Genomic DNA, 17903 nt, shown 5'->3' on the forward strand with positions numbered 1-17903 from the left:
ATGAGATGACCCGCTGTGATTGACTTGGGCCATGTCCAAACAGCTGGGTACCTGTCATCCAAACGAAACCATAGTTTCACGTCACTAAAAATTATGTTTTCTGAAAACTACGGCCGAGGTGAAGATTTTAGAAACTCTGGTTTCATGATTTTATGTATTCGCCTGGAAACTGAGGTTTTAGTTCTCAAACATCAGAGCTGAATCATGGTGATTCATTCTGATTGGCTGACAGAGGTTTCTTGCTTGAAAACACTGTTATGAATAGGTTTCACCAGGTCCGTTTTCCCCACACCTGTGCCTAAGTGGCCAGTGTGGAGCTCCTGAGTGTGTTTTTTTTTGTCTTAATTTTGATTTTGCTTTGCTCCTAGTAGTACATGTTTAGGTTACTGGTATTTAGTTATGTTTTAGTGGAATTTGCTCTTCTGGTTTCCCTTTCACCCAAGTGTTTTCAATTAGGGCCAGGCCAAGGGGTGCTTTAAAGGGCAACTCTGTTTTTTTGACACCTGGACCTTATTTATAGGTGTGTGCATGCTCATATACTCACTCAGACAAACATCGTGCAGCTCGGAGTCCTTCAGAAGTTATTTAGATCCAGCCGATTTTAGCCGCACTTAGCGGGGGCCACGGCAAGGGAGCTTCAGCGCGGGACATAATCTCTGCAAAATCACTCATTTCGGCTATATTTTTTTATCATGGAGCTCCTCGTCCTTGTACTCAGGCTCAAACCTGAGTACAAGGACAACCATCAAACTCGAAGTCGTAGTCTGAAGACGGTAGACGAGATGACTTTATGATAACACTGGTGATGGATGAAAAAATAAAGCCGAAATGAGCGACCTTTTTGTGGCTAAATCCTCTGCTTTACAAGGCCAAAGAAATCCCCTTTTTCATGATTTACACAAAGTAAATCAGCAACTGCCATGTAGGGATGGATACTTGTTACATTTGAAATGATTCGGTACCAATGCCCAGTATCTGGCAATCAGTATTGGTGCCCAACGGTACCAATTTACGGGACTTTTTTGTGTTTATGTGGTAAAAAATATCAATTTGTTTAATAATCAAATCTTTTTTTTCAGTTTAACACATTTATTCATTAATATATAACCTTGCAATGCTGTGTTCATGTCCAGCATGGAAAATCTCCTTCTCTTCCGCTTTCTCACAGTCACAAGGATGCGTTTAGATACCTAAACATGGTACCTTTTGGTTGTACATGAATCGGTACCCGTTACTTTTGGCAGAATTCAAAGAGAATTAAAAGTACCTAATTTCCAATCAGAGAGTGGAATACCGTATGTGGGCGTGTATGTCAAAAAAAAGACTTCGACAAAGCCAGCTCTTGTGCTCCTCCGATCAGTCTCCTCCATCCTCTCTCCTTCGAGCACAATTATCGCTTTGGGACAGTCTTCAAAAATGGCGACTAAGAAAGTACTTCCGGTAACACGAAGGAGGCACTAAATTATCGCATTAAGACGCACCCTCTGTCCTCAACAGCAGCTTGATTGGCAGGTACGTCGTCCAATCATGTTACTCCTTTGGCTGCCACTGACTCAAGCTTTGACTTTCCCTTTGAATTAAAAAATAATCCATCCTCCCGCTGTGACTCTTAACAGTTTATTTAGTTAAAATACATATGAAACAGATACAGTAAATCATATTCCAAATGTCGACTTTAAATCGTTACAAAAGTTATCACAAACTGTACACATGACGGTAGTTACAGCTGCTCTTGCTGAAAAGATTTTGGACCATTATGCAAAGAAAGACGTCTGAAAGCTCTAAACTCCTACACACAGAACAGCTCCAGAAGGTAGAGTCGGCTTCACTCAACTATTACAGAACGCGGACTCGACTACGAGCTCCTCAAATGATCACCAAACGATAGAAATACATCGTGATGTGTCTATTTTCATCAGGTTACCACAGAATGTCACCTCTGCTTATATACAAACAGTGCCGCCAACAGGTTTATATATCGATGTAAACACAAAAAGTTGGGTTTTAAATACTCAAACATCTTCTGACAGAAGGGTTGGGAGACATGCTACAGTAAAAATATTTATTTTCTATTTATTTTCAGGGCATCACAGGAAAGAAGCATCATTATATTTATGTGCAAGTTAGATAACAGTACATAGCCATCGTCTATTTGCTATGTGTTTTTTTTAATTAGTTTATCACTTACGAAGTAGAAACTGTGTCAACGCTGCGTTTCTGATGAGTTTAAATTAACTTTAGGATGAAAAACATGAGATTAATGATGGATTATAATTCCCTGATGATTCCTCTTCCTAAGATTTAATGTTTTTTGACTAGCATGGCTAACAGGGTGTTTGCTAACCTAAACAGATAAGTTTCTTTGATCAGAGGCGGAGCTAAACTTTTTGGGCGTGGCCTGGCATCATAATGATAATCTCCATCAATTGCATAAACTCTGGCTTCTAATAGAAATAATCAAGAAGTTTTTTCATTTTTTAAAAATCTTTAACTATACGCTCTACACAGTGGCGACTTTTAAAACTATTGAACTTAAAGCTCCTGTGAGGAGACTAAATCTATAATGCAACAAAGCGTGTCATTTTTAAAGCCTGAAATGACCAGCAGGGGGAGCTAACACAACCTTTTTACTCAGACATGACTGAGATCAGGATGAAATTTTGTGTTAAAGGTCCCATATTATGCAAAAATCACTTTATTAAGTCTTTTCGTGAAATTTGTGGGTCTTTGTCTTTCCTCCCAGCCCACAAAATGTGATTTTTAATGACAAAACCTGTACTAAGTTGTGCTTGTGAATGTAAAATCCTGACCTTAAACGAGCTGTTTGGATTTTGGGGATTTGCAGACGTCAGCGATTCCCTTTTTTGACCAATCAGGAGCAAGTCTGACCTGATTGTTCCACCGGAGTAGATACCCCCGAACCTCCTCCACGCCCACTCCCCTGTGCCAAATGCCAAAGTTAGAGAGCCATCACTGCTCTGTTTTTGGCAGTAAACAGCCACATAGTTCCATGCACAAGCCTCCCATCTCAGAAAAAGACAGACTAAGTGTCTAGAGTTCATTTATCAAGGAAATGTTCCAGCTACACTCAGTAAAACTGTGCATGTGTGTGCTAGTCACTTCACGGCCGACTGCTTTTCCAACTTTGGACAGTCCAACAGAGGGCTAGCCAATAGACTGGTCCTGAATCCAGGCGCATTACCAACCATCCTCCAACAAACCTCAGACCCTGGAAATGTGAGTATTTTACATGCTGTGTGCTGTGGAGCAGATGGAAGAGCTTTTCCTCGGTGTCCCCCCTGTCTCTGTGTTAGCTTCAGGATGCTAACTTTAGCTGCGGTTAGCCTGTTGTTTTAGCCTGTAATGTTACGGTAAACGAGCTTCCCTGTTTTCTAAACATTGTGCACTCGGAGCTCGTGGCGCCGCTCTCAGTGACGTGGAAGAGTGGGGCGGTATCAGCGGTGGCTCATTTACATATGAAGGCCACGCCCACTAAATCAGAGCGTTCTGAACAGAGGGGCTATGAGAGCCTGGAAACAATGCTGCTGTGCTTGATTTATTGGCTTTTTGGACCAAAACATGTTACTACCATTTCATGAAGACATCAATGATCCAGATTAAACTGCAGAAAAGGAGCAGAATATGGGACCTTTAAGAAATACTTGTTGCAGGATAAAATCAAGAAATATCACTTTTACCACAAGGGGGCGCCAAACTCTACAAAATCTCAAAGTTCCCCACAGGAGCTTTAATTCTTTAAAATATCAAAAGTGTGTTTCTCCAGAGTCATCATTTGAGGTAAAAACAGCAAATGTTCAGAGAAGCTTCTAGTAACATCTTTACAATGTAAGCCCCGCCTTTGACACCGAGATGACCAATCAGATTGCTTCATCCCAGGCTGTGGCTGTCAAGCTTGTCCATTTTTTCCTTGGCACATTTGGCAACTTTAAAAGTAGGCTTAGGCTAAAATAGGCTTTAGTGTGTCCTGTCCGGTTTTATTTCTTCTCTCTCCTGACGTGTAAGGTGACGTCACTTCCTGCCTCGGTGAGATTGTCAACCCCCTCCTTTTTGTTCCTTGTATTAAAGCCCCTTGCCTTTCTGCTACACCATTTCCTGGTGCAATGTAAACCCTTATAGTGATGGCTTTTCCAGTTTTATGATGTGTAAGAAGTTACAGATTATGTGAGTGCATCTCTTTTGGATGATTCGCCACTTTAAAGCAGTGAACAGCGGAAAACTGAAGGAAAATTTGTTGTTTCCATCATTCCTTTAAGGGACTAATTTACTTTTCTAATTTACTTTAATTGTATAAAAATACATATAAAATTATTGTATTTAAATTTCTGTAGGCTGTTTGAAGTTTGCAAAGTTTTTGAAACACAAAGTTGCGTTGTTTCTGCTACATGTGTTTGCTACAATTCCTCTAAATCTGAGATCTCCTCACGTCTCCAGGTAGCAAAGGCTGGTTGATCACATAGAAACACACCTGTGATGCTTTTCTAGAGCAAATTTAAAGATTTTCTATCCAGCAGGGTGGGGCCAGTCATTGTTTTCATGGGGAACGCAGCATAGCTTTTACTCAATGTAAAGATAACATAAAAACAAACCCTTGAATCATCATCTTGAGAGCTCTGCAGCCAACATTCTTATGAGTGATTAAAACAACTCAACACATGGTTTTTATGATCATGTTAATGTGAGAAATGAATCTGAACATGCCAATAAGGAAACACAACTTTGTTTCTGACAGACGTTGGTGTTTTCTCTACGGCGTCTGAGGAGGTTTGGGTGAAGGACACGAACCTTGGCTCTCAAAGCTTGCTGCTCTTCCCGGCCACTGAAAGGTAAAATATCAGAGAAAAGGAAATCTTTAGACGCTTTATCATCAATTTACCATGAGACAGCATTTCATTGTGCTTCAGGATGTACTGTGATCATAGGCAGAGGGGTTGGATGGCTGATATATTTCATATGTTGATTAGTTTTGGACAGTATGACTCACTTTTGCACGCCTGATTTTTAAGCTCCAGTATTATAAATCAGGAGGATAAAAGGACACATGGGTACACTCCTATCATCTATGTGCTGGGGTCACATGAGGGCTGGAGTCAGCCCCAGCTGTCACTGAGGATTGGGTCATTAGTCTGTCACAGGACTGATATGTAGACAGACAACCAGACACACTCACAGTCACACCTACGGGTAATTAACAACCAGCATGTCGCTAACACACAAGCTTCATGAGATCTTCATGAGATCTTCATGAGACTTGCTGAAATGATGAGGTCATTACATGAGGATCTCCTAACTGGTTCATGACATGTTGGAGGGGCCTCAATCACTAAGGCTTGCCCTTAGCCCCGCCCCTGGCCTCTAAAAGGCTGGCCAATCAGAGGGAAGGGGGGTTGCTGAGCAGCAAGCCTTAAAGAAAAAGCAGCTAATGGCACAATGAAGGAAAACAGGGATTGTATTGAGCTGTAAATCATGTAAAGATACTACAGAGTCTCTCTTCAAAACACATTAGCCTTTATGCTAGCAACAGTGGAAGAGGTTTGTGCCTATGATCACAGTGTTTACCAAAGCATATGTAGTAGTTTCACCACTGAAAATGAGTAATCACCTGTGTTTTCCTATTCGTCAGATGGGGATGTGGCAAAAGAGGAAGAGACATTGATGAAATGTAGAGTATGAGAGTACAGAAACAAACGGGGGAGACAGTTAGCTTCCAGAAACTGTAAAAACAGTCTTTGTGCTTTTTATCCTTTGAGTCAGAAAAGAATCAGATTTTTGTTCCGGTCAGTAAATGTGGCAGATTTCTTTATTAGGAGCAGTTTTCACACGGGTCAAATTCAGTCTACCTGTGTCCCCCTCAAAACACATTTTCTGATGTTGATGTTACTCGAATCACCTGAGTTTTGTCAAGACTTGGGATGTTTGTGTATAGTCAACCAACAACCAAAGGTGTATTTCAGCCTCCCTCCACTGGCTGGAGCTGCAGCTCTGATTATAATCTGCTGTCATGATGCTATAAAGCTCTACTACCTGGACGTAAACAGTCACAGAAATCATGATGTAGTATGGCTTGGTTTGTCAGTTTGTCAAGTTTCTGGTTAAACTAATTCACTCCACCATAGACATGAGGAACCAGCAGGAGGCGCTCTGGAGGTATGTGAATTTAGATACACAACTTGGAATAAGTCACTTTTAAACATCCCAAGTCCAGACTGACTCCAGATTGATTTCCTATAATCTTAAGAAATCCCCTTTCTGCTGATATTTTGGGAATATAAAAATAAGAAACAGTCCCACGTAAGGGCTGAGTAAGAAAAATGAGGATGCCTCCTTTACAGTAATTATGGCACTGAAAGATAGAGTCCATGTCTTATCATACGTCACCAGTTGGGATGGGTACTGAATTAGGTAACATCTGAATTCTGTCAAAAGAAGTTTCACGACAAATCAAAAGGTTCCATGTTTAGGTTCCTAAATGCATCCTTGTGACTGTGAGGAAGTGGAAGAGTAGGAGATTTTCCATGCTGGACATGAACACAGCATTATAAGGTTATATAGTAAAGAATAAATATGTTGAATTAAAAAAAAAATACATTTCATGATTAAACAAATTAATATTTTTTACCAAATACACACAAAAAAGTATTGAAAATTGGTGCCATTAAGTACCGGTACCGATTGCCAGGTACCGGGCATCGGTACCGTGTTGTTTCATATGTGAAAGTTTTCGATGAAGTTTCGATTAGGGATGGGTTCTCAATGCTACCAATTTTTGGTACTTTTTTTGTGTTTATGTGGCAAAAATGAAAATTTGTTTAATAATAAAATACATATTTTTTTCAATTAAACACATTAATTCTTCAATAAAAAAGCTTATGATGCTGTGTTCATGCCCAGCATGGAAATCGCCTCTCTTTCACTCCCTCACAGTCACAAGGGTGTGTTCACGTACCTGAACATGGTACCTTTTGATTTTTCGTGAATTGATTCCTCGGTTCTTTTGACAGAACTCGGTCAGTACCTACAAAAATACTTAATTCGGTACCCATCCCTATCGAAACTTCATCGAAAACAAAAAAGAAATGCGTTGTCTTTAAAAATGAAAGTGAAACTGGGTTATTACCTCTCCTAGAGCGTGCCAGTGCGTAATGGGTTTCCGGGGATAAGCCAGCATCTCATTCCAGTGATCTCGCCCTAAACCCTCAGCATCCGGGCCGGTGTGACACACACCGATCACCTCGTTGTGTCCGACCCTGTCAGCGATAAAACACACCTCACTGTGAAGCTTTTCTTAATACAGACACAAATACTGTGATCTAAAACCCTTTTTAGTGCTAAATTCATGACTCACCGGTCGTAATCCATCACCATGATGCTCAGACTGACTTGTTCCACGTTCTCTGGGGGAATGTCGAAGATGATGGCCTCGTTGTACACGGGGTTGAGCGTGCTTTTCTTGGTGGTTGTTTTCCGCTTCTTTAACCTCCGGCCGTCACATATCAGGTAAACCTTCACATACGGGTCTGAGAAACATGTTCACCATCATTCAATGACCCGAGCTTATCCTGAATTTATAGAAACAAATCAATTTTATAGAGGAAAACAGTCTGTCTAGCTCTTCTAAAGCTTGCATCCAGACTCGGTGTGTCATTTCCATGCTAAGTGGCCCCCTGCTGTCTCATTTTATCTCAGGCTGAGGTTTGGATGTGAGAAACATCTTGCATCCTGTCTGGTTACCTGAAGCTCCTGTGATGTCCATGGCTTTCAGGTTTCTGCATTTGATGACAGTCAGGGTCATCCTCCCCGCTGTGGGAAGGTAGCACAACGAGTACATGATCTCTCCAAGGTCGACGCTCTCCTAGAGGACAAAGCCAGAGAGATTCTTATTTCTATTACCTTTCTTTTATACATCTTCCTCTGCTAAGACTCAAATTAGGCGCTAGAAAACAACACAACTGGGAAAAATATATCTGATAAAACTTTATATCATGCCAGAAACTTTAAAGTCTTATCTGAAAAGTTATACAACTTAAAGTTAGTTGCAAAAGTAGTCTACCAACACGGAGCTGGAGGCAAATTCTCTTTTCACTCTTTCCAGTAAAATCAGCTATAGGATTAAACACCCCTGCTCTTGACTTTTGGAAAAGCGTCATACGCTGTAAAGCTGGTATGTGAAGAGAGTGGAGCAGCCAACACCTTAAAGTGAAGTCCCTGAGACGCAGAAGCTGCCCTCAGGTGTTGGCACAGGAGGGAGTCTGAAGTTAATCTACAGCCTGCAGTCAGAGGACGTTGGTGTTATCTTCATTATACACAAAGCTCACACACCTCACATGAATCTCTATTGACAGGTATGAGTACTTTCTAAAAGCTGGGCTCTGATTGGCCAAAATCCCAACTTTGTATGTGGAGAGGAATTGTGCCTCAATTCGATATGAGATGGCTGAAATAAAAAGCGGTACATGGGGCGCACTGGGCTAACAGTGAAACTAGTCCTGAGTGGTATAAGAAAAGATTTATATCATGGTATATTTTGTTTTTCTTATCTTATTTTTGCGCAAACAGGTGATTTATGTAGAGCCAGGTCTTCTTCTTACATGAGGGTAGAAACCGGTTTCACCAGCGCCTACGGAAGATGATGGTCCCAAATCTGACAACCATAACGCCAAACATTCAGCAGATTTTAAAATGAATAAATCTTCACCTTTGATTCTCCCAGTGGTTTAGCAGAGGTACAGCTTGCAAGAAAAACCCAGAATGCCTTTGTTACTGGTAACCTCCCAGTTATTGCAACCGTGAGTGAGGAGGGCAAAGTTGTGCAAATGGTGCTGGGATAGCCTCCTGTGTGCATTGTTAAAACCAACATTATGGGGCACACCTTATCCAGGACAACTTCCTTTTCGCAACTTATTTCTAGCAGAAAAAGTGATTTCAATGACTACACGATCACACCTTGTACCAAAAAATATACCCCTGCCTGTTGACACTGTGGCAAAAACTTTAGCCTCTACCTCGCCGCTTAGTGTATTAGTCCGCGCGTGGTGTGCCAGATATAAACAAACGCAGGTAGTCTGCCAGGACGAAGAGACATGATGAGAACTAGAGCCTTATTTAGCGGTGTTTTTGTGTGAAAGTAATGCGCTGAAAATTCTCTAAATAAAGCGTGAATGCAGACCGATATCAGATTTTTTCTGTGGGAGTCCGTTTATTTGTGTTTTTGGTCAAGTAAAATATGGCCTCGTCTGAGTGCAGAGGAAACCGGCAGAGGAGCAGGGAGGGGGTGTTTGGTGCGAGCACTCTGGGCTTCTGCTGCACAAAAACACTGCTGTAGGGGTAATTTCTGCCCTAAACCTTGTAATAGGACCCAACTTGTTCCATCCCGGAGTATCACTTTAAGGTCATAGGTCTGCTGGAAACAAAGTAACTTCCGATCTACTTGTTGTAACTTCATTCTTTCAGTGTCAGTAGACACAGCTGGGCAACAATCAAGATCCTCATCCTTAATGCTGTTTAAGGATGTTTAAGGATGTCTATCTGTAAGTCTTGAGGCGAGACCATGTCTACATTTGTTAACGCACACTGGTTGCGTGTTCAGTCCAGCAAGCCTTTGACCAACAGACAGCTAAAGTCGCGAGACCAAAAAGTTCCTGCGCTTCCAACTCTTTTGATGATCCCTCAATCTAACCTCAAATCTGTTGACTTTTGATCTGGCTCCACTCATTTTGTCCATTTGTTGTCTTAGTCAAACTAAGTACGAACTGATTTTGACACTGTTTTATTTTGAAAGTCACTGGGTGTTTTCACGCAGTTTCCAGTCACGACTTCCTGTCCTGGTCGATCTTCCCTACACTAAATTTACACGTCACTGCTCTGCGTCCAGCAAAAACAGGATGGCCGCGCAGCCAGACCGCAATGGAGGGGAACCAGTGTGCGTTGACGGATTGACTTGAATGGAAACCTATCTGATCTGGTGCCATGACGGACTGGAGACGCATCTGGTGTATTTCAGCCACAACTGTGAGGCAATCTTTTTATTTTGAAAAGGTAAAGAAAAGTCATCAGGTGACTTTAGAGTAAGAAAAGAAAAAAAGTGGAGTCTAAATTACCATATTTATCTTTTAAATGCAGAGCAGTAAGAGTGAAAGTAGTTTTCCAAATAGCTTAATTAACGTCTTTCAGACTCTTCTAAAGGAAATGATTTCTTGTTAGTCTCCATCTGAACACGTGGCGGACTAAATAACAACCTCTCCTTTGTTAAGGGGAGTTCAAACCAGGACAAACTCTCTGCATCAGGCTCCAGCTGATCACTGTGTTCGCAGAGTCAAATCTAAGAACATATTGCTGCTGACAAAAGGAGAAAATAGATCATTTGTCTGAGTCTATATTTGCTCCAGCACTTTCTGAAAAATACGTGTGGGTGTTTGGCTCATCAAAAGCTTTCCTAAAGCTTTTATAGTCGTATAATCACACAATTTGTTCCCCCTGCCCTTGTCGTGGAACAGAGCTCATGCATTCAGACTCCGATGAGTGAGTCAGCACTTCAGGACTTCATGTTCAGAGCTTAATGAAATCAGCTCCATTCACAGAGTGTTTACAGAATGATAACAGAGCTCTGCTGAAGATTTGGCCTTTAGGAAATGTGGAAAAAAAAACTCACGGTGGTTGCAGCGTGAATGTCCTTCCACACCACAGCTTCCCTTGAAAGATCTGAGAGTTCAAACAGGTTCTCCACGACCACCTCGCCGATCATGTCATGGCTGGTGAAGCGGTCGAAGTCGTAGACGCTGAAGTGCAGCTTCCGGTTACAGACCTCGTCGTACGCCACCGGGAAGCAGAAAGCCTCGTCGAACACGGGGTTCAGGTTCTTGCGGTGGACTCGTGTCTGGAACTTCTTCTTCCTCTCTGGTAGCAGGTAGATCTTCACGTAGGGGTCGGACGTGCCTGTGAAGTCTTTGGCGGGTAGATCCAAGGCTTTGAGGATTCTTACCACCAGCGACTGCTCCTCGTAGTCGTAGCGCAGAGAGAAGCTGAGCTTTCCACAAGTCTCTACGGGTTCTTTGACCTCGCCCTCCGAGTCCACAGACTTCTGCTTGTAGAGTTCGGGTTTTATTCTTCCGATGCTCACCGTGGAGGACTGGCGGAGAGGCACTTTGTCCATGTTGAAGTCGAAGCTGGTGACATTCATCTGACGGGGTAGGTGGCGCCGGAACGAGTTGTGCCTGTTGAAAAGGGAAAAGGGCGTTCAGAAAATGTCTCAGAGTCAGAGTCATGGTTAGGTTTAATTTAACGGAAGACGATGTCAGTTTTCATGACGTACTGCTTGATGAATGGCCTTTCATTGGTCTTTAGATTTTAGGAAAGAGGCTCACGATAAAAGCTGTAAATGTTGAAAGTAGCTGATTTCATAAACATCTCTTCCTAAGCAATGGTTCAACACGCCCATGATGTTCCTTAAAGGGTACCTCTTCTTCTGCTGTGTCTGATTTTATCAGGGTCATATGTATTTTCTCAGGTGCTTGCTCTAGTTTTTTATCCCAGGACTCTTTGCTGTTGCTCTCCTTGCCTTAGCTTTTCCTGTATGCACATGACAGAGTGGGAAGGTGTGCTCTTACTGCCACAGGCTTTGTCTTCCACTCTGACACACAATAGGGCAGGAACTCCCAAAACAGGGCTCTCCCACCAAAAGAAAAACTATTTCATGCAAAAAGTTTAACCTTTTGTTGTGGGGTGTGTTGACTGGGTTGCAATTACACATTTTTTCCACCTTTTCTTTGGATTTACCACCTGCATGTTGGTGCTCTCTACCTGAAACCACCAAAAGAGACCTGGACAAAGATTTTACTCGCACAAAGTAATTTTCTCAGCTTGACAAATGTTCCAGAAAACTCAACAACAATTCAACAATGTGCTTTTCAAGCCGAGCGCAGCTACCTCAACCTTGAAAGAAGCCCAGGGAATCAATAAGCAGGACCACAAAAGACATGAATGTGAAAACTTAATGTTGCTTTCATTATTCATCGTCACTGAATGTGTTTCTCTAAAAATGGAAACCCGTGTCCAGCGCACGGCTTGTGAGCCCTGAAGAGAACCACCTGAGTGCTGCGTATCTCTGTGAAGTTGACATCTTTTGAGGAGACCAACATCAAGCCAATCTTGTCTCTTAGCAACTGGCCCTCCTCCTTGCTGACAGTAGGACAATCACGGCAATCTGACAGCCGCGGCACAAATGAGGAAGCGGGGCTGTGAATATAATACTAACACACTCATTTGTTGAAAACAACATGAAAAACATGCCGTCTTTTCTGCTGTTGGTTTCTTTGAGCCTCTTAATTCCTTTTAAACCATAACTTCCAATAAATCCACAGAGGATTACACTAAATCCAGTATTTACAGCAGAGATAAAGGCCACTTCTTATTGCTTCCTTTCTCAGCGTCACTACAAACATTAAAAGTTAAAAGTCGTTTCAGTTCATTAGAAACTTTTTCTTCACTTCTGGCAGTTTTTCAAAGCTGACACCAACTCATCTCATGATATGAGGGTTTTAAAAAGAGATCAGCTGATAAGAAGTAGAGCTTAGAAGTTGAAGTGGACTAGCTCGACTCTTAAAGTTATGCTAGGGCGCTATCTGTCCCAAAATAACCTTATCACAAAAAAAAGCAGCAGCAGGCTAGCTGATGTCGAAAGCTGAAATCATGAGTTGGTTTAAGCTACATGAGAATAAATAAACAAATTTTAAACGTGACGTAAAACCTCATTTTTAACCTCATATAACTAATGAAAACAACATTTTTTAGAAACAAGAGGACTTGAGTACAAGGCAGCCCAATAATATCTTCAAATCACCTCAACAATCGGATGTGAGAAACATTTCTACAAAGTGTATTAATTTTTTAAAGTTTGACCACAGCCCATCTGGAATGACTGGGGAGCTGGATTTTTTGACCTATACTGCAGCCAGTCACCAGGGGGAGCAGTTTTTGTGGCAACATCACTTTGAGCCTGTTTGTATATCAAATTCATCCTTCGAAAGAAAAGTCTGCACGTACAGGCTGAAGCAGAGAGCTGCAAAGTCGTTCATGCTTTCTTTTCTCAACATCCAACCAGTTTGCCTCTTTCTAACTTGTTTGTCTGTTGTTTTGGTAAAACCATTGGCAGCAGGTGAAGTGCCAAACCCAACCAAACTTTGCTCAAGTTTGAAAAAGAGGAAGATCTCTAGTTACCTGGCAGGGCGTCCACCTGTCAGTCAAATCAGCTGCACCCTTAATTGGTAAAATTATAAGCTTGATAATTTAAAAAATATTGACTTATATAGTAATTCTTCCCCCGTACAGTGTTTTTGTCTTATTTCAAGTAAGAATTGTCTTATTATACTCGATATGAGCCACATTAAGCTGACCAGTCCAGAAATGTCTTGTTTCAATTTGTTTGAGGACAAAAATGAGGTCTAAATTGCTTGTAACAAGTAAAAAATATCGGAAAATGGAACAAGAGAAATTTGCTCTAAAATTTGCTTGAAACAAAAAAAAATGTCCTAATAAAAGTAACTTTTCTCTTGTTCCATAGGCAGATTTTTTAAACTTGTTTCAAGCAATTCAGACCTCATTTTTGTCTTTAAATAACTTAAAATAAGAAATTTTTCTGGAGAGGTCAGGTAAATGTGGCTCATGTTAGGTTTAAAAAGAGATTTTCTACTAAAAATAAGACAAAACATGTTTTTGAATGGGTGTGTATGTGGTTTCCTGTGCTGCTGCAGCCAGCCTCTAGTGGACACTTCAGGAACTGCAGGCCCCCACATTATTTTTATACCAAGACAACATAGCAGCTTGAAAACTTTAAGGGTTAAGCTTGTTAATTTTGTTTATAGTGGAGATTAAGTTTGGATAAATGTTTGGGCTTTATTTGGTTGGAAACATGCAGATCTTCTTCTTTCTTTTTGTTTCTGATGTTTGTTTGACTTTGTTTGTTCCTGGTAACCACAATTCATCACATGTCCTGATGTTTCACAAAGTCTGTCACCCAGAGAGGAAACAATCAGGAAACACAGAAATCACTGCCTCAGAGTGGGTGTACAGCTGAGGACAGTGGGCGTTGCAGTCTTCGACCTTGCCTTTCTGCACCCCTGGTGGGAGTGTTATTTATGGAGACATTTGTCCTCATATAAGCTTAATTAACGAGCCTCTAACGACACACCGAGGCCGCTGTCAATAACGTCTTCCTCTGAGAAAGTGGGCACAGCTGCCTGGTGCGTCTCCCCAGAAAGCAACCAGCCGCCATGACAGCTCCCACCCTTCAGCTCTGCTAATTATGGAGGTTGTAGTTTAAACACAGTGCTGGAAAACAACGAGGAGCAGGAGCAGGGTGTGTAATTACACGGGCTGCTTCCACTTTGTTACCATAGCACTTTGACTCGCACGTAGCGGAGATTATAGGGTTCATTCTGAGGCGAGGAGATGTGCCGCTGCCCTCGCTGAAGAGCCTTCAGGAGGTGATGTTTTCAGACAGAGGAAGTGACACACGGTTCGACGTGTGACTGTGTTTCAAGGGCAGCAGCCGGTCAGTGATGCTCTCATGACACGTGCCAAAGCACCTCAAGGACATTGGCGAGTGTCACGATGTGCCAGGACTGTTTTTACAGAGTGAGGGCGTCAGTGTTTAGAGGGGGGAGAGGGTTCAAAGGCGCATTGTGCTTTAATCCTAACATGTGATCAGAGTGGGTTCATGTGGGGTACCTGGAGGACGAGGTTGGCTCAGTGGTCTGCCTCTGGATCTTGGCCTGCTGGCTCAGCTTCTCCCTCAGAGCCGTTTGGACCTCTGCGGGGATGTCTGGAGATGTCTGGCTGATCTTCATGGCCGCCTCCAGGAGCTTCACAGTGCTCCGTCCATTCATCTTCACCTCCAGGGGGTACTTCTTCTCCGCCTCCGCAGCTTTGCACTCGTTAGCCGGAGCAGAGTTAGGCTGCGGGACCTCGGGGAAACCCACTCGAAGGCCATTTTCAGCGTGGGTTGTCAGAGTCTTGCTCCTCCAGAGCGGCCAGCACAGCTTCCAAAAGACAAAGAGAGAGACTACCAACAGGGCGAGGCCACAGAAACCCACGACCACAGCTAGGAGACTAATAGAGATGTCTACATGTAACCATGGAGGAGAAGAAGGAGGAGGAGGACAGAGAAAAGAAGAGATGTGCGAGCAAAGAGACAAAATAGGACAGACAAACATGCAAGGGAGAAAGAGAGAAGAGGAGAGAAGGCAAGCTGTAAGAAAGAAAAGGCAGAATATGCACCTGTTTGATAAAGCAGGACAGTGAAAAGTCATTTCAAACCTCTGCATCCAGAGCATCACATGACTAAAGAGACACATTTGGTCTCCACCTGCTCAGAAATCTCCTCATTGAAGTGAAACGTTAAAACTTTCCTAAAGAGCAAGATTAAAAAAAAACCTCAGACTGTGAAGGAAAGGAAAAAAGAGGAGAGCCTCTGTCTATTCCCCACCTGTTGCTGCTCCATCAGTCTGCACTGAGCTGCAGCAAGATGCGTAACAGGTAGAGAAACACGATCACAACTGTTCAAAACGCTGAAACACACGAACTCTGAGGTGAAATGAAGTTTAAAGAAAAAGAAACGCAGGTTTTTCTTCAACTACAGGGTCTCTTTAGAGGGTAACGGGTGAGAAAACGACTTTTTTTTATTTACCTGCGTGTCCTTTACCTGGTATGGGGCTCTCCAGTGGAAATATATCCGCGCATTTCTCCCGGTCCACGTGTCCCGTGAGACAAAGTTCCGTGACGATCTGGAGAGCCCTTTGGCACAAGGTGATGCTGTCCTCCGTCCGGACACTCATGTCTCGCCTGTTAAGCCATTGCACGCCGGAGGAGCCAGGAGGGCGGCGGTTCATCTGCGCACCTGTTGATCTATGCGCCGCGGAGTGCAGCAGTGAGGCGCGCTGCGTCCTGAGCCATAACTGGCGCGTGGCGCGGAACGAGGAACGACTGGCCACGAGACGCGCGCGCGCTGCTGTGGCTGTAGCGGTGGTGGCTGCAGAGAGATGAAGTCCAGCCCTCGATGTGTCCCACAGCTGTGCGCGTCAGGTTGATGGTGTGAGCTGTCAGCGGGTGGTTGTCACCGAATTACTTTTTCTCCAAACATCGAGAGAGTTCCCCGGCTCTGTGTGTGTGTGTGTGTGTGTGTGTGTGTGTGTGTGTGTGTGTGTGTGTGTGTGTGTGTGTGTGTGTGTGTGTGTGTGTGTGTGTGTGTGTGTGTGTCTCCGCCTCTTTTCCAACACATGCTGCTTTATTGACTCGTCTTCCCAGCCCCCAACAGGTCTTTCTCCGCTGTGATCAAACACATGTATTAAAGTATTTCATATAATTAAAATTCCAGCTTTCCTTTTTAAAACCATAAAACTCTTCAGATTTTTTCTTTCTGTTAGATTCTTAAAGCTTTACTTTAGTTCATCCAGTCTTTAATTATTCAAATCCAGTCAGCTTTTGCAATTTCTGCTTTAAATAAAAAATTTTTTATTTCTATAAAAGTCTGAAATTAGAAGCAGCACATCGCTCAAGAGCAGAATTAAACTAAGTCTGTGTTTTCAGGCTCTTTATCTGTGGAAAAGTGGTTCATGTAACTCGTTTCAGGTATTTGGTACCAGGGGCGTATTTAGTGGTTTGGGGGCCCAAGGCAAACCCAGTCAATGGGGCCCTCCATGTCCTTGTAACTCATCTTCCTCAGAGCTAGACTGGCCTTCCCTGGGTCCACTGTCTCTTTCTGAGAATCAAGACATGAGACAGTGCTAATCTTGTACATGGTAACTTAACGCAACTAAATGCATTTCCTCAAGTTCTGTACTTTAGTTTGATTTAGAAAAATGTGAATACATAATTTAGTCCACTTTATCCTGGATTTGAAATCTTTTATGGTCCATTGACAGCTTATTTGTCCCACAGTGGGGAATTTACAGAGTAACAGTAACAAACAAGAAAGTATGAAGTGAAAAACATTACAATAGGTAAATATTGAAAAATTAATTTAGTAAAGAAAAAATGTGTAAATATCAAGCACAACATAAAACTGGAAAAAAAACTACTGAAAGAGGTGATATTTACAGTTACCATACTTTTTGGTACTATTATTTTAAAGTTAATGTTAATGTTTTTACCACTTTCTTCCTGAATCAAATTTTCAGATGTGTTGTAACATGGAATAGCCCATTGAAAATGAAATGCTTTCAGTTGAAGAGAACTTCATAAATCAGTTTTTAAGAGATGCTTTGGGGACCCCTGAGAATCTTGGGGCCCCAGGCAACTGCCTGTGTTTGCCTAATTATAGCTACGCCCCTGTTTGGTTCTCAACTTTGACCCCTCAGTTTTGAAGAGCAGAAGGTGAAAATAAAACCAGCAAATGAAGCATCAATCTTTCACCAATGACAGCAAGTTAAAACTCTAAAAGTCATTAAATTGGACGCTGAAAACCACAAAACAGGAGACTCTTGGTCTCTTTTAACCTCAGATGTTTAATAAAAAGGACTAATTAACGGTGCTGAATGTGTTTAATGACAGTGACTTTGAGGTATTGTTTGGAGAAACAGAATTTGAAAAGCTGTATTTGAGGATAATAAGAAACATGACCATGTGTCTGCTCCGTCTCTTCTCCACCACACACAAATATTTCGTAACAGGCAAAAAGAAAGACACTCAGATTATTCAGGACTCTTCGTCACAGCAGAAACCACATTGTTGCCTCCAGGAGCACGACTCTTATCCCACCTTCTCTCCGTGTCAGCAGGGGGCTCAGCGCTGTAGCCAAGGGAAACTGGAAGTTATGGCTGCCAGAGAGGAGACGATAGCTGCTGTGACAGAGAGGATGAAACAAGCTGTATTTACTTCCACTCAACAAACAGCAC

At 42.4% G+C, this 17903-nt stretch overlaps 1 protein-coding gene and 1 long non-coding RNA gene across 3 annotated transcripts in view; one reads left to right on the forward strand and one right to left on the reverse strand.

Moving 5' to 3' along the window:
* The window catches only part of LOC141810897 (uncharacterized), a 27678-nt gene extending 22869 nt beyond the window's left edge, over positions 1-4809 (forward strand). Inside the window, exon 3 of the long non-coding RNA XR_012600132.1 lies at positions 4751-4809. This is a non-coding gene — a long non-coding RNA (uncharacterized LOC141810897). The remainder of the gene's footprint in view (positions 1-4750) is intronic.
* syt10 (synaptotagmin X) lies at positions 1668-16157 on the reverse strand. Of its 2 annotated transcripts, none has more exons than XM_074698754.1 (7): positions 15713-16157; positions 14740-15133; positions 10667-11228; positions 7750-7870; positions 7364-7535; positions 7136-7265; positions 1668-4837 (listed from the first exon to the last, which is right to left on the reverse strand). In XM_074698754.1, the coding sequence occupies exons 1-7, from the start codon at positions 15897-15899 to the stop codon at positions 4766-4768; spliced, it is 1638 nt and encodes a 545-aa protein (XP_074554855.1). In that variant the 5' UTR covers positions 15900-16157; the 3' UTR covers positions 1668-4765. The 2 variants fall into 2 exon arrangements, with proteins under 2 accessions (XP_074554855.1, XP_074554854.1); XM_074698753.1 differs by having other exon boundaries at positions 15698-16157.
* Between the last annotated feature and the right edge of the window lie 1746 nt (positions 16158-17903).

Source organism: Halichoeres trimaculatus, unplaced genomic scaffold, assembly GCF_033239565.1.
Source record: "Halichoeres trimaculatus isolate MK-OKI-2021-1 unplaced genomic scaffold, fHalTri1.1 fHalTri1_scaffold_21, whole genome shotgun sequence".
NCBI classification, from domain to species: domain Eukaryota; kingdom Metazoa; phylum Chordata; class Actinopteri; order Labriformes; family Labridae; genus Halichoeres; species Halichoeres trimaculatus.

Bases quoted from the DNA above. Each gene is read 5' to 3' on its own strand.
- syt10 (XM_074698753.1), bottom strand. From the start codon at position 15,899: ATGAACCGCCGCCCTCCTGGCTCCTCCGGCGTGCAATGGCTTAACAGG. The intron at 7,266-7,363 runs GTGAGTCATGAA...TATCGCTGACAG, and splicing joins ATGGTGATGGATTACGACCG to GGTCGGACACAACGAGGTGA. The intron at 4,838-7,135 runs GTAATAACCCAG...TTTACCTTTCAG, and splicing joins ACTGGCACGCTCTAGGAGAG to TGGCCGGGAAGAGCAGCAAG.